The 19,111-nt window shown below is 41.5% G+C and overlaps 1 protein-coding gene across 20 annotated transcripts in view; it reads left to right on the plus strand.

The window, feature by feature from the left end:
• Positions 1-18,681, plus strand: part of MAST4 (microtubule associated serine/threonine kinase family member 4) — a gene marked incomplete at its 5' end in the record, with an annotated part of 200,946 nt that extends 182,265 nt beyond the window's left edge. For 14 of the 20 annotated variants that reach the window (XM_083575989.1, XM_083575973.1, XM_083575984.1 and 11 more), the window contains 8 exons: positions 1,148-1,275; positions 1,545-1,777; positions 3,808-4,008; positions 4,675-4,904; positions 5,357-5,479; positions 8,637-8,773; positions 11,181-11,362; positions 12,576-18,681. In XM_083575989.1, coding sequence (XP_083432115.1) covers positions 1,148-1,275; positions 1,545-1,777; positions 3,808-4,008; positions 4,675-4,904; positions 5,357-5,479; positions 8,637-8,773; positions 11,181-11,362; positions 12,576-16,339 — 4,998 coding nt within the window. In that variant the 3' untranslated portion in view covers positions 16,340-18,681. The remainder of the gene's footprint in view (positions 1-1,147; positions 1,276-1,544; positions 1,778-3,807; positions 4,009-4,674; positions 4,905-5,356; positions 5,480-8,636; positions 8,774-11,180; positions 11,363-12,575) is intronic. The other 6 variants (XM_083575986.1, XM_083575987.1, XM_083575990.1 and 3 more) reach the window with 1 other exon arrangement.
• Between the last annotated feature and the right edge of the window lie 430 nt (positions 18,682-19,111).

Below are 19,111 nucleotides of genomic sequence, written 5' to 3' on the forward strand. Positions count from 1 at the left end.
GGTCATTTCTTCGTCAGAGGGGAAAAGGGCAAATTTAGCAGGGGATCAAATACTTTCCCCCCTCACTGTAATTTTGTCCACCCCGAGTACACTGTTGTTGTTGTTTTTAAGGGAAGGGCAGAAGCAGTTTTAACATCTTAAAATATGTATGCTTTTTATATTGTCTGCTTTTGCAGTACCTTCTCTAAACCCCTGTGATGTGATGGGCTATATGTGTAAATAAATAAACTCGGTGGGTGACTGTATACCATTTCCAAATGCTTTTTGCAGAATATGATTAAATGCATGGGATTTTAAAGTTTCTGTTCCTCTTGTGCATAGTTATATGCTTCCCTATCTGTAGAAATCCATAATCCCCATTCATCTGTAGAGGCAATTTAAGAATGGGCAAGCGGGAAAAGCAAGAGAAGGTCTTGCTTTCCGTCTAGTGATGTTAAACCTTTGTCATGACTTGGCAGCAGGAATCCAATTCTCAAACAGCAAGAAGCATTTAAATCTTCTCTTTGTGGATAGCTTCTGTGCATTTGTAAGATAGGATACTACAAGAATAGTATGATACTGATATCTTAAAAGCTCAACTTTTTTCATTGCAAACAAGCTCAATATGCAGGTTGTCAGATAAACAACTGGCTTTTTTATGGCCACCCCCCCCACCAAATCTCTAAATCATTTAGTCAAGTAATTTATTCTCATCTTCACAGTCAATTTCAGCTCACTCTCCCTACCACTTTGCATTCCTGAGTGATGGCCATTATATGACTTGCTGATATTTTTGTTTTCGTTTTTTCAGTGACTTTATGGTTAAGAAGTATTTGAGATATGCACTGATCCTATGATATAAAAATCCTGAAGCATCTATAGGTTTAGCATGCATGTCCATAGTACATAAAGTCAAAGGTGAAGAAGAAATGAGATGAATTCATGACAGAAAAGATGCCATTAGCTACCCTGTTGCTTAGCAAAGATACCAAGGAGAGTAGAATTGAAAATCATTTTAAGAACTTCATCTACTGAAGTCCTTAAAAACTCCAGGATACTGCCTATAAGTATTTAGAGCATGCAGAGCTCTGCATGATATGTATTTTTCTGAAGTTCTTTTAGATACAAACAACTGTTAGCTATCATTTCTTTTGCCCCCCATGCACAGGTTTTTAGCAGTATAGATCGAGGAACTCGAAATCAAACTGCAGAGAAGGAAGATACAACAGAGAGAACAAAGAATGTAGTACTAACATCTGCAGAATCTTTAAGCTGGAGCTCAGAATATTCTGAAATGTAAGTATTTATTTCATATTTGTCCCCTGCCAATAGAGTATGTAGAATTATCATCAAGTAACTTCACAATAATCCTATGAAGCAGATTAGGCCAAACTATAATGACATGCCAAAGACCAGACATAACATGAGGTGTGTACAGTAAGACATTGGTTCTCTTTTAACACCGTTGTGTTTGATTAATTTTTCTGTTAATGCAACATTGCAAAATTTTGTGTTTTTCTGGATACCTATTTAATTATATTGTGTAAATATCATTTTAAATGTAGGCAGCAACTATCTACATCTTTGTCTTCTGGTACTGAAAGTTCTAGGCAACGTCACAGTTCAGGGTTACTTCCAAAATTGTCAGTATCAGCTGAAGGAGATGAAGAAGAATCACCGCGTTCTGCTGGATCCTGCAAAGATCAAGAAAAGGTTGCATTTGTTAGTGAGGAAATTGTTTTAGATGAAGTGGAGGTGACAACTCCAGCAAGCACAATCAGTAGCTCCACGCTGTCAGGTAAGACTCAAGTATGGAAGTATTTTCTACAGCATGTGTGTTTTGTTCATCTCTTTTGTATAAAGTTAGACATTTCATCTGACCTTCTCCTTCTTAAATTCCAAGATCAAAATTACTGTATGTCTTCAGTTTTAGGGCCAAACTACATGCGACACAAAATGCATAATCTAAATGGGTAATGGAACATTAGGGATTTCTCTTTTAATGAACAACATACATGGATGGCAGTGACTTTCATGGGCACTGTATCATTAATTAATTGCTTTACTCATAGAAATGACTCGGTGTCTTACAGACATAATTGAAATACTAAGACTATTTACAGTAAACACAATAAAACATTAAAAGACAAACAAATAAAATAAAGGTCTAGACTCCTGCTCCATCAAAAGAGGCCACAAATACTTAAAAACTTTTCAAATTAAGTGTCAATAGCACAGGTAAAAATGAAAGTTTTTGCATCACACCTACAACTAGACAAAGATGGTGTCAGGGAAGTTTCCTTTGGGAGAGCATTCCTCAAGTAGGGAACCACCACTGAAGAGGCCCATTTTCATGTTGCCACCCTCGGGACCTTCAGTGGAGGGGGAACTCAGAAAAGAGCTTCAGATGACAATCGCAGAGACTGGACCAGTTTATGTCAGGAGTGGCAGTTCTTGAAGTACAGTGGTACCCCGGGTTACAGTTGTTTCAGGTTACAGACGCTTCAGGTTACAGACTCCGCTAACCGAGAAATAGTACCTCAGGTTAAGAACTTTGCTTCAGGATGAGAACAGAAATAGTGCAGCGGCAGCAGCGGGAGGCCCCATTAGCTAAAGTGGTACCTCAGGTTAAGAACAGTTTCTGGTTAAGAGCGGACCTCTGGAACGAATTAAGTTCTTAACCAGAGGTACCACTGTGTTGGGTTCCTGAGCCATATAAGGCTTTTTAGCTCAAATCTAGCATTTGAATTAAGCCTGGAAATTAATTGGAAGCCAGTGCAGTTGGGCTAAGGTTGGTGTTATGTGCTCAGAACATCTTGTTCCAGGAAGCAACCTGGCTGCTGAATTCTGCACCAGCTGCAGTTTCTGAACCATCTTCAAAGGCATCCCCATCTATAGCACACTGCAGTAATGATATTTCAGAAACTTCAGCCTATAGAACAAACCTTGGCTACAGCTTGTTGGTAAAAAAGATAGACCTTAAGCATGCTAAGCCAGACCTTGGGTTAGGTGCCACATTGAGCCAAAACCTCTTGAAAGGAGCACATTGGATGCGATCTCCTCTTCAGGAGCTAGCATATTTATGTTAAGGCATGATTTGGTCAGTATGATGTGCGAACATGGCCATCGTCAGTGCAAGCTATCTCATTTGCTAGTGATCAATTTTTTGCTTATAAAAAAATATTTATGGATCATTGATTCATCAGCTACAATTGTTACTGATGACAGCATAAATCACGTAACCTAGGAATAGACACTTCACATAAAAGAGTAGGATACATTTTGTTCATTGTTAAATTATTATATTTTTAGTTGTATAAGTCTTGCATAAACACTTAAATGACAGTATAAATTGTGTAGGACATCTTAGCTGTTCACTCCTTTCCTTATCAAGTATATTTATTCAAAGTCACAAATATGGGGAGTTTAGTGCATGGAAGGGGAAGGAGACCATTGTTTTGGCTCTCTCCTGATCCCTAGACATGGCTAACACTTAAGTCAACAGTGGACATAACATTCCGAAGGCAGCCCTGTTTAGGGAAGCTTTTAATGTTTAATAGGTCATTGTATTTTAGTGTTTTGTTGGAAGCCGCCCAGAGTTGCTGGGAAAACTCAGCCAGATGGGCGGGGTATAAATAATGAAGAATTATTATTATTATTATTATTATTATTATTATTATTATTATTATCATCATCATCATCATCATCATCATCTTAGTGTATGTATATGCTTCTAGAAATGAGATTATTTTACAGTGTTGTTTGATTCTGCCCCAACCTCTTGGTTTGTTTGTTTCTTCAGTTTGTTTGTTCTTTTCTTTTGTGCAGTTGGAAGTTTTTCAGAGCACTTGGATCAGATAAATGGAAGAAGTGAGTGTGTGGACAGCACTGATAATTCCTCAAAGCCTTCCAATGAACAAGCATCTCATATGGCTCGTCAGCGATTAGAAACAACAGAGAAAAAGAAAATCTCTGGAAAAGTCACAAAGTCCCTCTCGGCCAGTGCTCTATCCCTTATGATTCCAGGAGGTAGAGATTATGATTATAACTATTAAATTAATGCTTGTATATGCTTGTATTTCCCTTTCCTCTTCATGCAATGTGGTATTAGTGCAACTTTGCTTGGTATTTAATTTGAAGTCATATTTTTAAAATAATTAAATTTGTTTTCTAAATAGGAGAATAATAATTTGTATATGTAGGGATCTCCATGGAAAAAGAACAGGAAATTTTAATGTAAATGCACCTTTAGATCATTCATTCAGTTTTTAAAAATTCCAACCCAACAAAATATATATACAGTGGTACCTTGGTTTAAGAACAGCTTAGTTTATGAACAACTTGGATTAAGAACGCCTCAAACCTGGAAGTAGGTGTTTTGGTTTGTGAACTTCGCCTTGGAATAAGAACATGTTTCACTTCATGTTGAGTGTGTTCCATTGTAAATTGAGTCCCCCGCTGCTATGGGAAAGCACACCTTGGTTTAAGAACGCTTTGGTTTAAGAATGGACTTCCGGAACAGATTAAGTTTGTAAACCAAGGTACCATTGTATTGTAAATGTTTTGGAAATTTATCTAGATTTGTGGGGGAGAGAATTATTTTTTAAGCATCTGATTAGTTTTCTAGTCTACATATATAGGATGTATGAACATAAATTCAGAATGTACTCTTATCTAAAGGACCATTTGTTCCAGATATATTTGGTGTGTCTCCTTTGGGAAGTCCAATGTCCCCCCATTCCGTGTCTTCAGATCCTTCGTCTTCTAGAGATTCTTCGCCTAGCCGTGATTCTTCAGCTGCTTCTGCAAGTCCTCATCAGCCTGTCATAATTCACACTTCAGGCAAGAAGTATGGATTTACTATCCGCGCAATCAGAGTGTATGTGGGTGATAGCGACATCTACACAGTACAGCATATTGTCTGGGTAAGGCTTATGTTTGTTGCTTCAAGTTTACATCCGATGAAAATGGCCCAACATGCTGGCATTCTAACAAGCTATCTGGGTCGCCTTGTAGAGGGCAGTATGTTCATTATATGCCATTCTAGACCTAGACCAATTTTAGAATTTTCTGTGCATCTGTTAAGTGCTCTCTTAACTCAGATATCTTATGTCCAGATCCAAAAAAGTTAATTGCATCACAGTCTGCTGCTTGCAGCTGAGCCACTTGATTTGCTTAGCCCAACATCCATTGGCTTCTCTAATCCATTTTCAAGTTCCATTTTCCATCTTACCTGGACACCAAAACGAAATTCTAAAATAATTTTATTTTTCACACCTGCCCATTACACACTCAATTTACATTATCCTTAACTTAGACAAAATCATATAATTCCAATAAGATTTCTGGTTCAGAAATACCTCTCTTTGCTTTCTAGAATGTTGAAGAAGGAAGTTCGGCTTATCATGCTGGATTGAAAGCTGGTGACCTCATCACACATATCAACGGAGAACCAGTGCATGGCCTTGTTCATACTGAAGTCATAGAACTGTTATTAAAGGTACAGTATTTATTTATTTATATTTTTTAAAGTTTTGTACAAGAAACCTGGTGCATACCATTCATTCAATAGATGCCTTTCCTTCTGGAGGCTGAAACTTAGTAGCTATTAGCAACTCGTGCTTATCCAGCCTTAAAGCTGATTTATCCAGGGCTCACCAAGTTGACTAACAATGAGAGCAATAAGATGCAGCCACAGGTTCGGTGCAGACCAGATCCCCATTGGAATATTTTGAACACAACCTTATCATTTTCTATATCCCAGTGCTGCCCATTTGGCACTTAAAATCATGAATCTAAATTTAAGGCAACCTAGCATTTAAGTAATTTATAAACATATTTCTGAGTTAGCTGGCTGTAATTTTAAATGGAGCATAAAGGCATCAAAGAATTCCGCTGCAATATTTGGTATGTCTTTCATATTCATCTCTTATTTGAAGCTAGAGGAGCTCTCAGAACCTATAAATAACTCAGTTATCACAACCCTCCTTTGGTGGTGGTTTTGAACCACATATATTTGGCTAGTCAAGTGGAAAATTGCTAAAAGCCTACGGATTAATAGAACCACTTAAACATAATAAAGCTGAAGCCTGAATGCTCCCCACACAGAGAAGGGACATGCAGTGTAGGTGAAGATGCATTCCCAAGTCAATGAATAGAAAAATAGCACAAGTGTAATGATATAAAATGAAGCACTTCTTGCAATTATCAATCCTCTGAACTGTGTAATCCTATTTCATCCTCATTCAGTCTTTCTGATAACGGCTAACAAATGTCACTGCTGTATTAAAGCGGGTGTTCAGCAGCTGGCCCTTTCAATTGCACTCTAGTCCTTTCCATGTTTCTATCAAGTGCACCCTGTATATAACTCTGTTTTTGTCATTTAGAAAGGCTAGGTGATTCAAGGCATGCTGCAACAAATTCACTGAGGGTTTTTAAATTTCTTATTTTAAAGGGTAGTATGAGGACCTGGCCTCTCCAGTTTTGTCACTATGTACAACTTTGATAGCCATTCTTTTCAGTAATTGTCTTAGTTGCTTGCAGCAAATAGTTTACTCAGATGCAGCATCAATCCAGCAGGTGGTGAAAGAGAACGGGCCTACGTATATACTTGAGCATACAACTAATTCTCTCTCTCCTCCCTCCCCACATGGGCGTGAGATTTTAATTTTAACTCTCTGTTCTCCAAATAAGTGAATATGTCCTGCTGTCTTACTAGTGTATAGTCTATATTACCCAGAAAGCACAACAGCATATTTGGGTCTGCCACTGCTTGGATTCTAAGCTTATAGGCAGGGTTCTTCATATATAATATGCACTTGCTTTCCTTCTGTCAGTTTCTTTGTACTGGTCATCCATCAAGGCAAGCAAAGCAGTTTCACTTCCAGATTTGGGCTAGAATCCAGATTGACATGGATCTAGATAATCAGTTTGATTTGACAGTGCTTGGAGGTGACCCAGAACCACTTGTTCCAACACTTTGCCTAACATTAGAAACCAGTGAGGTGTTGATAAAATCCTTTGCGGTCCAAGGAGACTTAATTCAGAAGTGGTCTTACAACCACTTCCTTCAAGGTGGCTAGAACTACAGTCTCTACTAACAAAGCATTTATAACCTCCTAAACTCAGCTTGAAGGGACGCGGGTAGCGCTGTGGTCTAAACCACTGAGTCTAGGGCTTGCCAATCAGAAGGTTGGCAGTTCGAATCCCTGCGACGGGGTGAGCTCCCATTGTTCAGTCCCAGCTCCTTCCCACCTAGCAGTTCGAAAGCACGTCAAAGTGCAAGTAGATAAATAGGTACCGCTCCAGCGGGAAGGTAAACGGCGTTTCCGTGCACTGCTCTGGTTTGCCAGAAGCGGCTTAGTCATGCTGGCCACATGACCCAGAAGCTGTCTGCGGACAAACGCCAGCTCCCTCGGCCGGTAAAGTGAGATGAGCATGCAACCCCAGAGTCATCCGCGACTGGACTTAACACTCAGGGGTCCCTTTACCTTTAAACTCAGCTTGAACAGTGCCTCCCTGGTAAATGTGGTAAGCCCTGAAAAATCAAGCTCATAAGTGAATCCACATCTTTAAATTGTAACAATTGAAACTCAAGCCACAAAACCAGACTATACTGTTCAATGGACTCTGGATTGACTCATTTAAAAAGTGGCATATAGCTCAGGGGTAAATGCAAGCAATTTTGGCCTTTCATTATCAAATGAACTACACAACCCTGCCACCTCATGGATGTAATTGAGCAGTTCTGGTAGCACTCTGAAAGCAAAATTGTACAGAGCTCAATGCATGTCCGCAGTGGTACATCTGACATTGGAGCCAGAGTTCTGCTGAAGCCAAATGTTTTCAGCCAGTAGCCATTCAATGATAATCACAGGATTCAGTCCTTTTGAGCTTGATTGGTCCATGAAGAAGACATGCATTGCTTTCCTCCTAAAACAAAATGCTAAATTATAAACAGTTGAGCATGTTTGAAAAATACAAAGAGCTTGGCCATGCCCAGTGGAATTTGACTTTTTATCTTTGAAGAGCAGATTCTCACCACCACCACCAGCCCCCTTAGTTTCAAAAGAGATTTGTCACACAGCAAGTGGGAGTGCTGTACAAGTTCAAAGCTCCCTTTGTTGTCTGCTACTGGTTGTGCAGTTGTTTGGATCCTGGCCACCATTTTTCAGTTCCCCTCATGATCTCTTAGAGTTCTACAGCTGACTTCACTTGTAATGTAAAACTTAAGTGGAAACTGACAGCAGAAAGAAGAATTGCTCACTCTACAGATCTGGACTTGGAATTGCCTAGCTCAGTGAAATCACGGGCTCAGTGTTGTATTAATAAGCAGTAGTAGTTGTTGACCTATGACCTACTCTTCCACATATGAACTCCACTATATATTACCACATCATCCAGATTATAATGTGGTGCTGTCAAAGTGGAGGGGTGATGAAAATGTTCCCTCAAAAAGCCCCTTAAGCAAGGACTGGTATAATAAGAGGATGACTCAGGTAGGTGGGACCAGTAAAGATCAATGATTGCTGGTGGTATTGATGTAAGAGGAAACTTTCTTCCTAACTATGTAATGGTGCGCATCTCCTGATCTGCTGTTCTGTTTGGAAGAAAATGGTTCAGTAACAACTTACACCTTGAAAATTCTTACTTGACAGAGTGGCAATAAAGTGTCAATTACTACAACAGCCTTTGAGAATACTTCAATAAAAACAGGACCAGCTAGAAGAAATAGCTATAGGGGCCGAATGGTTAGACGGAGTAAGAAAACAAAAAAGAAGGAGAGTTTGGAAAGGTAAGTTGTGGTTGCTTAATACAGAATAAATTGAAGTTTGTTCTCTTTGCTATTAAGAGGGAGGTGTTGCGGTCCCAGTCGCACCCCCCCCCCCATGCATGACTACAGCTAGTGTATAATGAACAAACTCAGGCAGACAACATTCTGCAGTTTTATTGATTCCAGATGTAGGTGGATTTTGGCTCAGGCATTGTGTGTATATCCACTTCAGCATCCTGCCAGGGGGCTGAAACTTTTCAGGGTTGCGCCAAGGATTATGGCCTCCGCAAGATGCCAGTCTACCGTGAAGGCCATCCTAAAGCTGCCTCTGGAAGCTCTATGGCCTGTCTGCCCCACACTTGGCCTCTGGACAGTGATTTCCACCAAGACCTCTCTAACGGGGTACCTGGAATATGCCACTGGTTCGGATCCAGGTGGTGCACCAGTTCACCCTAAATCTTGATGAGTAGTATTCCACCCAATGCCTTAACTGCCGAAGGTTTTTGCTATGGGTGAGGCAAAACTTGCAAATGAGGCAAGTTCCTTCCTGGCTCCGAATATGGCGACCATTGGTAACCATAGCAAGGTCAGGTAATACAAAAGGCAAAACGTGGTAAAATCAAGCAACCAAGAAAGCAAAATATGGTTAGATTGATGGTAACACCAAGTGGCCTAGAATGCAAAACAAGAAAATTACAGTAGCATAAGAGGGAGGGAGGGTTTGCCAACTGTGCTGGATGTGCCCGGTGCAGTTGGCTTTTATGCATTGCTGGTGGACTGGCATGGAAACTTCCGGCTCAGGGTCCACCAGCAAGGATCTGCCTGCTTGGAGACCCCTGATTGGCTGATTCAAAACTGGGGTTTTGGCAGGCAGTCCTGCCTTGCAGTGCAGCCAGCCGGGGTGGAGTTTAACAGCTGCCTGACCCCTGGCTGCCCGACGATAGTGGTAGACCCACAAGGGACTGCAGCCGCCACCCACACAGGATAAGCGGTCATTTCATCTCAAATATGAAGGCAAGTCCAGTGGTCCAATCAAGTTTAATAGTAAGTCAAACCCAGTAGTTCAGTCCAGGTTGGTGCTGCCAGTTCCAAGAGAGGGCAAGGCAAAACTGCTCAGGATTCTGAAGAGTTACCTGTTCCAAGTGTTGACTAGAACTCCTGTTGTCTCAGCAGCATCCTGAAGTCTTATTAGCAAGATAACTCCTATTAGTGCCTTTCCCCTTGAGAAGCTGTCTGTCATTCAAAGCAGGGTGGGCATCCTCCAGCCAGTGGGCCAAGCTTGGCCTGCCAGGTATTCAAAGTCATCTCATGTGGCAGTTTTCCTATAGCACGTCTCTCTACCTGTCCCAAACCTGATGTCAGTGCACAACTGGGAGCCTTAAAGTATGCTTCTCAATTGTGTACTGGCAAGGGAAAGCAGCCTTTGGATTTCCCACCCATCAGCTGATAGGCAGTATAGCCAATGCCTGCAGGGAACTTGCTCAGGTAGCCAGTGCCAACAGAAAGTATCTCTTCTGTGCAGCACTTCCTACTTGACACCCAAAGAGAGCTGAAAACCCTTTTTACCACTTTGCACAGTGGTTCCCAAGCACCCAACAGCTAGCTAGTTGTCGGGTGGGAATCACTGCACAAGGGATGCTTTTTTTAATTTAAGAGATCAATAAATTACAAAACAAACTAACCTTACATTTCCTTAAATAATATGGATAGATCAGTCAAAACAAGAAGATGCATAATTTTTCAGCCATTATAATTATGTCATGTGAGTGACATGTCACATGGGTTGTCCTGTCCACCACCTCAAAGTTGACCTACAGGGTGGGGCCAGATAAGGACCCAGCCCACAGAGTCAAAAAGGTTCTCAACCCCTGATGTAAAGAGTTCTGTTCCATAACCAGTGGCTCCTGTAGCATGAAGGTGGGGTTGTGGCCAGAGAACATGACACCGCCTCTAATTAGAACCTTGCAATTGTACATTGTTCTGTTTGTATTGTGAAACTGCACTGAGATATTTCATAGGAAGTGATTCATAAATTAAATGAAACTGTGATGAGTTTTTCAGAACTTAAAATTTGGGGGTTGGGTTTATTTTTAAATTCTGTTGTCACCTGCATCAGTGACAACCTTTTTTCTTTTCTTTTAATTTATTATTTAAATAAATAATTTTTGCATTAAAAGCCACATGGTACAAATCAGAGCTCTATTCCACATTTCTAATACCACAAGATCTGAGTTTGTAGAGTTAACACAACTGTAAGTTCTAAAACCTTGGCCTCCAGTGTTGCCTAAAACCTTGGTAGTCGTATAATGTTTTTTCATTCCTTGTGGGTAAATGGAATGTTGTTATCGCTCAGATAGTACTATGACACCCTGCTTTTGCCGTGTTGTTGGGAGCGTGTTTTACAGAAGAGCTCTTGTCTTCACATTAGGAGAAGATCTCTCTTCAAAAAGCTGGCTAAGCAGCCTTCGCCCCTCCTTCATACTAGTCGGAGTTTCTCCTGCCTGAACCGATCCCTCTCATCAGGGGAGAGCTTACCTGGTTCTCCAACTCACAGCTTGTCTCCCCGCTCACCAACACCCAGCCTCCGCTCCACCCCCGATTTCCCCTCAGGTGAGTATGGATGTCAGGGACTTGGCAGAGGAGGAATGGTGGAGACCGCCTCCCCAGCCTGACCCTTCCAGAGAAGAAGAAGACAGCTCAGAATTACAACAGGGGTTTGAGGGAAAATACAGCTCAGAGACAGATGAGAGGAAAAGCTGGGAAATAATGGGTGAGGAGAGGGAGGAAGAAGCAGCACCAGGGGGACGACAGCTGACGGAGACAGTGTCTTTAGAAAGCATTTCAGAACCCCCTTACCAGAACCTGGCGGGCATTGAAAGTAGGAGAGCAAAGAGCTCAAAGGCAGAGGGCACTTTTCAGCACCCATAGCTATGGCGCATGAGAGAGAGGGAAGGGGTGGAGACTCACTCAGGACAACGCTATTATTCCAAGAGGCTGCATTCCCAAGCTTCTCTCTGTGAATATTGAATAAAAAGCAGATGGTAAGGACTTTTCCTTGTCTTATCTGTTCCTGGCAAGCTGCTGTTAAGGTTGGTTCCTCTGATGCCTGACAGTAGATACCCACTGAAAGGAAAGAGGGATTATCTAATGAAACCTAAGGGCCAACGAGCAGGCTTTCACAGCCACTTCAATGTACTGGGCAGCTTTGTTGCATCTTCAGCAAGTGAAGAGCTTAACTTTCCAAAAGAAAAAAGGCCGAAACAAAACAACCAACTTTGAGAATTCCTGTGAATTCTTGAACTACAGAAAAAATATTAAAAAATTATTAAGCCAGCAAATATTGCTTCAGTGCAGTTTTCATTATGTCATCTATTCTGTATTTCTTTTTTTGCTTCACTTCCCAGAGCATGTTTCAGATGGCCTCTGGGATGATGCTGTCCCTCAGTAGTCCAAAACCCCAGCTAATCACACTATTAAAAGTTTCTGAAAGAGCTGCTTAAATTATTCAGCCATATATATAGAGCGGCTTGTATTCACTCTATATTCATATCAGCTCAGGCGGCTAGTATTAGACCATATAGCAGAGTCCTCTTAGAAAATTCGGAAAGTAGGCCAAGTTCAGTGAATTTAAACTTCAAGGGGAAATGCAGGCAAGGAGGATGAAAAAGCTATAGAGATTTGACCTTTGAAAGCCAGTAATTTTCAAGCCATATTGGGTTTGATTATTATTTTCTTCTTGTCTGTATAGAAACACCATCTTTTATAGCTTATTGACAAGCATTGATTGAAGGTTCTAGTGCAGTTCTATTTGTTTCTCTTCCAGGTACAAATTCTTCTCAGAGTAGCTCTCCAAGTTCAAGTGCACCCAATTCTCCAGCTGGTTCTGGGCATATTAGGCCCAGCACACTTCATGGTTTGGGGCCCAAGCTTGGTGGGCAAAGATACAGGTCAGGAAGACGCAAATCAGCTGGCAGCATTCCTCTCTCTCCTTTGGCACGGACTCCTTCTCCAACACCTCAACCAACATCTCCTCAGCGGTCTCCATCACCTTTACTGGGGCATTCAATTGGAAACACAAAAATAGCTCAGGCTTTCCCTACAAAAATGCACTCTCCTCCCACTATTGTCAGACACATAGTTAGGCCTAAGAGTGCAGAACCACCAAGGTCTCCTTTGCTCAAGAGGGTTCAGTCAGAAGAGAAACTTGCCCCTTCTTATGGCACTGACAAGAAACACTTGTGCTCTCGCAAGCACAGCCTGGAAGTAACTCAGGAAGAAGTTAATAGAGAGGTATCTCAACGGGATACAACCCTTCAGAGCCTGGAGGAGAACGTTTCTGATGTGCCATCACTCACACGAGTGAGACCTGCTGAACAAGGCTGCCTGAAACGTCCCATTTCCAGGAAGTTGGGCAGGCAAGAATCTGTTGATGAGCTGGATAAAGAAAAATTAAAGGTTAAGATAGTTGTGAAGAAGCAAGATCTGGCAGAGAAACAGGAATATTTGCAGAAAGCAAGCACCGTACATGAAATTTGTGGTGAATCAGAAAACCCAGTTGCCTCATGCTTAGAAGAGAGAGATGGCAAAAAAGCATTTCAGAAAGCTTTGGAAAGATCAAACCACTTTGAAGCTAAAATTGCAGCTCTGGAGACAGAGTCAGTAGGTGGCATGCTAAAAGACACCCTTCAGAAGAATGCAAGCATGAGATCAAATGATTGTACTGCTTTGGATGCGCACACACCATGTCATGGGCCTCCACTTAATGAGCTCAGTCATTTGTCTTATGACTTCAAAAGAATCCCCCCTCCATGTACATTGCAAAATGTTCTGCCTCACTCATCTGACAAGATGCCGAATGGGAAAGGAGAAAATGTAGATAAATCTGCACCGACAAAAGAACCTGTCAAATTTGAAAGATTAGATAGTAAGCTTGCAAATATTGATTATCTCCGGAAGAAAATGTCCTTTGAAGAAAAAGATGACAACTCCTGTCCAGTGCTAAAGTCCAAACTGACACCAAGTGTACATGAATGCCATCAGCTGAGTGCAGTCAGACCTATAAACATGCTGCAGGATTCCACCTCGGTAACTGAAAGCCGATCATTTATTAGCAGTGCTCATGCCACTCAGATTAACTCTGTCCCTTTCATTCCTCTCAAAGGATTGACTGGCCGAACAGAAGCTGGTGTGGAGAAATCAGCCTTGATTTCCACAGAGTCACCTGTCCGAAAGAGTCCTTCAGAATATAAATTAGAAGGGAGGTCTGTGTCTTGCTTGAAGCCAATTGAAGGAACCTTAGATATTGCTTTAATTTCTGGGCCACAGTCTTCAAAGACAGAAGTGTCTTCATGTGCAGTTGCAGGGGGCCAAAATGCCAAAAACGATGGCCAATCACTCATCTGCCAAGGAGGCATCAGTGTAAAGGTTGAGCCGTCTTGTCAGAAAGTGCAGCAACCAGTCTTTCAACAATCCAGTCCTTATGAATCTAATCTACTAAAGTTCCAGTCTCCAAAGCCAAATAAAAGTACTCAGAGCTCACCAGCAATGCCTGTGACCACTGAACAGCAGTCAGAAAAGACACTTTCCAATTTCAGTGCTAAATGTGACCCCTCTGTAAAGGTGATTAATCAAAAGAAAGAGGTTATTCAGCTTTCAGCACATGAGGCTAAATCCAGCAGTTCCCAAATCCAGAGTTCCACCTTGACAAGTTGCAAATCTGCCCATGCACAGGGAAATCCTGAGAAAGCCAAACGGAAAGAGAAGAAAACCTATAAAGAAGGACCAGACAACCACACAAGGCCTCAACCAAGTGATAGCATCCTTCCAGAGAAGCCTAAGGCAGTTGAGGTTTCTCCATCAAAGAAATCTGTTACAGACGTGTCACCAAATCAGGATGCAAAACGCATTCAGAGGTATTCCTTTGATTCAGTTGCTCAGCAGCAAATACGTGGAATAGCAAAAGTACAAATAGCAAGCTCGAAAACGAAGTTCAAAGATGTGCTCAAGCCATCGGTGAAAGAGGATGAGAACACCACTAGAGACTATTCAGCAAATGAGTTGGGCCTGCAGAAAGCAAGTGGATGTTCCAAGCCTGAAGCATCACTTCTGGCTGGTGTAACCGTGCAAACGGACCAGGGGGAAAAAGAACAGAAGCAGCCCAAAAATGCGGAGCCTCCAGCTGGTAACAAAGAGTCCAGCATTGCTTCTAGGCAACAAGGTAGCAATTCTGATCTTTCCGCTGCAAAAGAATTATTAAACAGGCCCTGTGTAGTGGATGCTCCTGGTTGCTGCAGCATTAAAGATAATATGAGACCTGCAACACACATGGAAAATAGCACTGTTAAATCTAGACCAGTTCCTGACACTTGTTTCTCGAAATTGAAACATTCTGAAAAACAGACACAAAAGCAAATAGCTACAAACGTAAAAGAAAAAGAAACTGGCCCTCATGCTTTGGCCGGCTCCTTGAAGGAGGGGAAAAACATCAATAAGTCTGCACTGGATTCTTTTTCACACCCTCCAAGCTCTCGGAGAAAGCTAAATAATGAGCAAATACAGGCAGAAAGGCATCTGGTCATAGAATGTGGGTCAGAACCCTCAATCCACATCAATAGCACCTTGCCTGAAAAACAGCTTAAATCCTCCAATAAAAAGCAGGCGGCGGCAGCAGCCCCAGATGGTGCTAAGCATTTTCAGAGGCAAGAGATGGCAAGTTTAAACGATCCTGTTGATCAAAAGCCATTCAGTATACGTACCAAGCAGAACATGCCTCCCAAGACATCGTCAGCTGTAAAAGAGGGCTCCTTGCTGAGCAAACCGGCCGACAAGAGCCCCAACATCCAGGCCACCTCTGCGGAAATGCAGCCTGAAGGGGGAAAATGCACCGATGCACTTTATTTTCAAACTGACCATGGGAAGCCAGATCCCAACCTTTCCCTTCTTAGCTGTGATGCCAGAGGAAAAGCAGCGGAAAAGGCAGTCACGGGTGGGAAGAACTTTCAAGACACTAAAGGAAAAGGGCACCTGAATCAAAAGCAGCTATCCGAGGGGAGCAAGCAGCATGCTGCAAAACATTCCTCCAGCCCTGCTTTGCAGAGTTCATGTCGCGCAGCTTCAAAGCAGCTTGAGTGCCCACCCAGCTTCCCTGAATCTAGGCCGGAAGCCCCTGTTCTGCCTTCAGCAAAGGCTAGCCTGGGGTCCCCCGAGCCACTTGCACTGAGCAGCAGGGAAGTGAAAAAGCAAGCCAGCTCTTCCTCAGCAGACGGCAGGGCAGAAATGACTAAAAGTGTTTCCCTGTTGGGCTTGCACTATGCTCCGTCCCCTGTGGAAGAGAACATTCCCACTTCAGACTTGGCGGGGAAGCACAAAAGCCAAGAGAGGTCTCACTCTGCTGTGGACATGAAGGGGAAAGACCCCGGTCTGCCTCAGTCTTCTGCCGCGAGAAAACCGAATGTAGGTAAAGATTTGCCAAAGTCAGGGACTCCAGCTGACTCTCCCAATGCACTTTCAGCCGACAAAGACTCTGCCCGACAGAGGCGAGGAAAAGACACCTCCCGAAGCAGCCCTCACAAAAAACCCTCCCAATAGCAAGACGTGCAAATAGGACTGCTTAGTTGAAAACCTAGTGTCTTGTCTTACCTTCAGCACTGTGTAGTATTTTCTTGCAGAAAAAAATATTCAGCGCCACTTAAGCAGGGTGTGTAAAGAAAGGACTCGTTTCCTTCCCCCCTCAAAATTCCTTCCCAAATGTAACCGGTTAAACTGTTACCATATTGTATTTGTACAAAAATACTTTTACAATTTGAGAGACAGGTTGTGGGCGGGTGGGATGACAAATTATCTGTAAATACTTACTAGTGTGTATCGTTTAGAATGTAGTGTCTCTACTTTGCTGCTGATTGCATTGTTTACTGTATCTTTTTAATGATAGTTGCTTTGCCACTAGTTTGCCATAATTTAAGAAGAAGCAGAATTACTAAAACTTGGGCCTAGACAGAACCCACAAATATATATTGGTCTGAAGGGAGAAGAAAGACGCTTCATTCTTTCCTTGTTCAAAAAGCTGTGCACAACTCTAAAATAGAAGAAGTGATAAATCTAATGACTTTCAGTGAATTTAGAATTGTATTTAAGAGCTAGCAAGGTTGGTATTATTGTAGTGAGCTAACTTTGCCAGTTAAAACTGGAGCTCTTCAGTACACAATTTCTGCCTCTTCTGTAGACTATGTGCATGATTGGGAAAGAGAGGTCTCCATTATCATGGGTACACCATCCCATTCACAATATAGTTTTCTGGTAATATGAAATTGCCCTGTGTTCTTTCATCTCATCCTGGGCTTTAGACTAAAATACCTTTGTGAGCTTAGTTCCTGCTGCCTTGATTCATCTCACATTTATTTCTGTCCAGGCCTTTCTGGTATGAAGAACATACAGATGTGCATGGCATAAAGTGTTGAAACAATTTTCATGTACACAAATGAATCATCTTTGTCATGATAGGTAGATTTGAGCATTTAGCAGTTCAGCTTTCTTTTCTATTTTATGACAACAGTGGTGAAGTGAGGGGAGGCATTTTTCAGCATTGTATCTAGATGATATATCAAACACCTGATAACATTTTAATACCTAGCTGGGGCCTTATGTTGTAGATTAATCTTGCTGTTTTTAGCAAGTCATCCTAGGTTTAACATTCTTCTTGAAGTACATTAAGTAGCTCTATACATTTCATATTGTGATCTTTATTTGTATGCAAAAGAAGTAAATGTATTTTTTTTTAATGAAAAAGGCATTCTTTTGTAGAAAAAAGGGGGGCTGTTGGAGCTTTTTGGTGCTAGAATGTTGGTGTTCTTTTTACTTTTTGCTAAGCCTTATTTGAATTTTGTGTATAGTGGAATATGTCGAATTTGTCTAATTAAATTTGGAGGGAAAGTATTTGGTTTTTTGGACATGTACAGCAACACTCCAGAAAGATTATCACAGATAAGTATGCTAAAATGATTGGGATCCACAAGACAATTGTGCTTTTTTTCCTTCTATATTTCCTTGCAAAAGCTCATTTAATGCTGACCCTCCTTCAGGGCATTTCCCCGCTCCCCGCACACCATTTCCCTAGCTATATTTACCCAAGCATAACCCAATTATGAATTGGCTGCTTGTAAGGTATTTACAAGTATGCTAAATGCATTTTCCTGAGAAAAATGAGTAAACCAATTGGGATTTTGTTCATTTTTGAAATCCTTTGTTAAGAAAATAAAATTACCAGCAAGTCCCTGTAATTTTCCATACAGTGATGGAATATTCTTTTCTTTTCCACGTGGTCATGAATTATTAAAATCAGCTGGGGGGAAACATTTTGAAGTGAGTGGTTCTAGCATTTATAGCCTATATCTGTGCTTTGGGGGTTGAAATAATTAAACACTAATGCACTCCAAAATCATGACATTTCTATCTGGGAGTTATCCCATAGTTTACATTTGCTTGCAAGTTAAAAACCTTCCACTTGTTTCCCTTAAAGCACACCTAGCTCTCTTGTTTACAAATGTATCTTTTTATGTATATTTTGTATAGTGCTTTATCACTTCTGCCAAATGCTTCCCGCCTATTTTAGAAATGTAGTGGCACCTAAGCTTGCATTCATGTAGTTTCCTTGTTCTTGATGTTTACCTTACAGTGAACTGTTAGAGATCCTCTTTAGTGTGTACTCTTTTGTCAGTCTATGTGTTGGTTGTATATTAGAATGACCCTTTGTAGTTCTTCCTACTGTAGATTATCAAATTATTAAAAAAAAAAAAAGTTAGGATCTGTGCAATAAAGTGTTTGCAGTCTTATTTTCTTTAAGAAATCCACATGGATGACCTAACCTTTGGGTATTGAATAAAATTATTTATACTTATGAAGAACATTAAAATAAAACTGAGCATGAAAGGGAATTGAGTCTGTTTCTTGAACTGGCTTCCTTGAATTTTCACTAAATCTAGGTCTATAAATGCACAAGCAGAAAAGGAAGGAGGAGTCCATACAGCATAGCCTTTCATTCCACTGATAAAACATATTCCCTTCTCATGTGAATTGCATAAGAGGACATTGCAGATAGCCAGAGGCTCCTGTTGTGCAGCACCCCCTGGGTCCCAGGCCCCCCACCATGTTCACACATTAAGCAGGGGAAAGCATACATGCATGGGCTTTCCACACTTTCTGGGTTCCAGAACACTTGGGGAAACTGGTGCATGTAGAAATGGTCACACAGAGACTTTTCCCTGTAGACAGCCACACCTAACTGCACAACCTCGGGGCAAGGCTGGCAGTGAAACCCCACAGTCCCCTTCTCTGTGTGAAAAGGGTATAAATGACCAAATAACC

This window comes from Podarcis filfolensis, assembly GCF_964270895.1.
Source record: "Podarcis filfolensis genome assembly, chromosome: 11".
NCBI lineage: Eukaryota > Metazoa > Chordata > Lepidosauria > Squamata > Lacertidae > Podarcis > Podarcis filfolensis.